Source organism: Rhamphochromis longiceps, linkage group LG3 (assembly GCF_057381845.1).
Source record: "Rhamphochromis longiceps isolate RC_006_pf linkage group LG3, R_longiceps_female_GT1.1, whole genome shotgun sequence".
NCBI lineage: Eukaryota > Metazoa > Chordata > Actinopteri > Cichliformes > Cichlidae > Rhamphochromis > Rhamphochromis longiceps.
This window is the reverse complement of record NC_140559.1, coordinates 28,063,174-28,066,743: the sequence shown is the minus strand read 5'-3', so window position 1 is coordinate 28,066,743 and position 3,570 is coordinate 28,063,174. Positions and strand designations below refer to the sequence as shown.

The window sequence follows — 3,570 nt, the reverse complement described above, 5'->3', positions numbered from 1 at the left end:
TTCTATGCATGAAATCTTAAGAAGTTATTCAAATAATTGGCTTTGTTGAAATAATGGAAATGTTACAAACAGGCTTGTAATCAGCAATAAAACAAAGGGAGATTGGACGAGGTAGTAACTGGTAAAGAAACATTTATTTGCAGAACCAAATGTAAGCATGTGTCAGCAGTGTAAAATGTGGTCGTGATAAAGTCTGTAGAAAGCAAAAACACATGCTGTAGCTTAGCTGATCTAGTCTAGGAAGCTAGTGTCTAAATCAGAGTAGTGAGCAAAAAAAGAACTGAGGACTCGCTGCAGAAAGGGAGCTTTTATGCCCAATCCCCAAAGGTTGATTGCGTTCATCTGGACGTAGAAGGGTTTCTGCAGGAGAACCGTTTCATTACTCATCCAAGTGACTTCTTGAGTCTCAGCTGACTGCATTTTTCCCCAACCTTATAAACAGAACATTTGCATAACAAGTGAAACTAGCACCACTGAGGGAACAGTGGGCTGGGAGGTCAGGTCCTTTATCAATATCTCTTTCACGCATAGTGCTGTCAAGAGATTAAAAAAAAAATAGAGATTAATTAATTATGATTTTTAATTAATTGATCTAATTAATCTCTTTTTTAATCTCACCTAAAAATAGCTGAGGAAAGCCCTCAACTTATTGTGGCAGACCAAAAGACTGATATAACAAAGAAAGTGACTTTATAAAGTCATTTATTGTTTAACAAACGTTAAACAGATGCAACCATTTACATACTGTTGTATTCTTTTGTAAAATAAGTGGAAAAATAAATACAAATAAAATCAAATAAATTAAGTGCTGCAAGTTAGCACATCAGAGTTGCTCTTTTCTGAGCAATACAGCACTGAAATTCCTCTGCTTCAGATAATGAAAAATAAAACTGACATTGCAGTGCTGCAAGTTAGCACATCAAAGTATTCTTCCATCACAAAAAAAAGTGCTGAACATCAAGCAATCTATTCTAGTAGGCTACAAATGACACAGCAGCTATGCTGACCACATGTGTCTCATTTCTTCTTCCTCAGCCAGTCGCTAAGACACACCAGCCTGGTAACATTTTCTGGAAGCAAGGCTGCCCTTTTCTTTTGCACTATGTGGCCTGCAAGGCTAAAGAGTCTCTCACAGGGTACAGAGGTAGCTGGGGAGGCCAGGTACTTTTGTGCTAGGACTGACAGCTTTTCATAGACTCCTGAGTGAGCATACCACCACTGCAGGGGACAGTCATCAATACTGATGCTGGGTTCTGCTCTGTAGCGCTGCAGCTCTCCAGACTCAATTCCATCTTCTGAGTCAGAGTCAGACCCCAGAAGGAGTTCGCTCCTCCTCTTCTTCTGAGCTGGTCCATCATCCTCTGTGGAGGGCTGGAGACTATCTGCTCTTCTGGGCTCTGCTGCCTGGAGCATATTCTCCAGAATGGTCCACACCTGAATGAATGAATGAATGAATGAATGAATGAATGAATGAATGAATGATTGTGATTAAAACTAAGTGCTTTTTTTTTTAATTTTATTTAATCTTGTAAAGAACTTTGTGTTCCATATAATAAATAAAAGTTTGATTTGATAATGAATTGGACTCATTAGTCCAGCTTAACCTTATTGTCCTACCTGTTCCCTCTTTTCTCTTGGAAGACATTTCAAATCCTTAAACCGTGGATCCAATGCTGTGGCCACCTCGAACCATATCTCGTTGCCATTAGCTCGTCGTGCTGCCAGATCCTTCTGGAAGGCATTCTTGAACTTCACCACGTAGGCAGGATCATCATCAGTAATGTCCATGACACGGTACAGATGGCGAAAAGCAGGCAGCACTACAGAGCAAGAGACGTAGGCCTCACCACTCAGCAGCTCTGTCACATACCTGCAGAGGTGGAGAGGTTTGCTAAATAAACCTAGCTGGATTCATTTAAATCAAAGTGTAACTGATTTCCAATTTAATTGTCCTTAAAAGTTCCTTGTTATGTTCATTAATTTTGATTTTACACATGTAACAGTAGTTTATATAATTAAAATGGGAAGGTGTTTATTTGAACTTACTTGCATGGTTCAAGCAGGAGCTCCAGCCTCTGCAGTTTCGCCCACTCAGCTTCGGTTGGCAAGACCAACCTGTGGTTCTGTTGGTCCAACGTAGCCTGGACAGCCTCTCGGTTACATAGGAGGCGTGAGACCATTGCGAGAGTCGAGTTCCACCTGGTGGGTACATCCTGTATAAGTTGATCGCTCTTCTTTCCGAGTGCTACTTGTTGTTGGTTAAGTTCTGTGGTACTCGCAGGGCTTTGTTTAAAATGACCAACAATCTTGCGGCACTTTGCCAGTACACCGACAAAACCACTGCTATCGAGACATACCGTGATGGTCCTCTGGAGAATGTGAGCATTGCAGGCGATGTGCTCATATGGAAGTGCTCTCATAGCAGCCAGCATGTTTGCTGCGCTGTCTGTGCCAATGGTGGATATCTTGTTTTCAATACCCCAGTCATTTGCTACCTTGAGGAACTGTTCGGCGCATTTATCAGCAAAGTGCCTGGTTTCTGTTCTCATGACGGTCAGTGCAAATGAGTTGAGGTTCCACTCACTATCAATAAAGTGTCCAGTCACCCCAAAATAGCTGTGGTTGCCAGCTGAGGTCCAGTGATCTCCGGTTATAGCAACACAGTTGGGAGAATCCTCCGCCAAAATCTCAAGTTTGTTTTTCTTTTCGCCGTCGTACATTTTGCTGATTTTGGTCGTTACTGTAGTCCTGCACGGCGGCTTGTATGACGGGTCATTGGACGCAATTTGCAACACCTCTGTCAATCCTTCGTCCTCTACTATATTTATCGGCCTACAGTTCATCGCTATCCACTTGGCAATAACATTAGTCAGCCTGTCGGTCGCAGACTTGCTCATACGAGGGGTATTCTCTAGTTTTGTTTGGCGAAAAGCTTTGCTCTGGCTTGCTATATTGCTAACGTCTTCACTGCTAGCTGTTGCTGCACTCGCGGCTGGGTGCTTTGCGTTGAGGTGATAGGCCAAACTTGAGCTGCTTCGGTGGTAAGCAAACTCCTTCTTACACTCTAGGCAGACCACTTTACCTTTGTCAATGGTGCCGTCGGGGCGTTTATGAAATACAAATTTCCCGTTCATTGGGCCAACAACTCTCAGATGCGCCTCCATATCCACACTGTAAGCTAATCACCACTTCTCACCTTGACCTCACGACGTGACTCCACCCCCAACAAGTCAAGCACAAGGAGCCCAGCACATAAAAACGGATTTTATAACATAGCAACTCTCATACAAAATCAATGACGTCAAGAGATTAAAAATTAGATTAACGAGATTAAAAAACATAACGCGCTAAATAGCATTGTAATTAATTAATCGCAATTAACGTGATAATTTGACACCCCTATTCACGCATAGTGGTCACTACAGTGCACAGCTATTCAAAGGCTGTTTTCTTGTATTTTTGTCAGTGTTGATGGTATACTTGCACATAAACTACTACACTGGACACTGATGTGTATTCGTTTGTCAAATTCATAAGTCAAAACGTATGATGTCCACCTAAGTGGACATG

The 3,570-nt window shown here is 42.1% G+C and overlaps 1 protein-coding gene across 1 annotated transcript; it reads right to left on the bottom strand.

The window, feature by feature from the left end:
• Positions 1-937: 937 nt before the first annotated feature.
• LOC146673793 (E3 SUMO-protein ligase ZBED1-like) lies at positions 938-3,180 on the bottom strand. The gene is made up of 3 exons (XM_085391651.1): positions 2,047-3,180; positions 1,618-1,870; positions 938-1,434 (listed from the first exon to the last, which is right to left on the bottom strand). The coding sequence occupies exons 1-3, from the start codon at positions 3,162-3,164 to the stop codon at positions 1,018-1,020; spliced, it is 1,788 nt and encodes a 595-aa protein (XP_085247777.1). The 5' UTR covers positions 3,165-3,180; the 3' UTR covers positions 938-1,017.
• Positions 3,181-3,570: the final 390 nt, after the last annotated feature.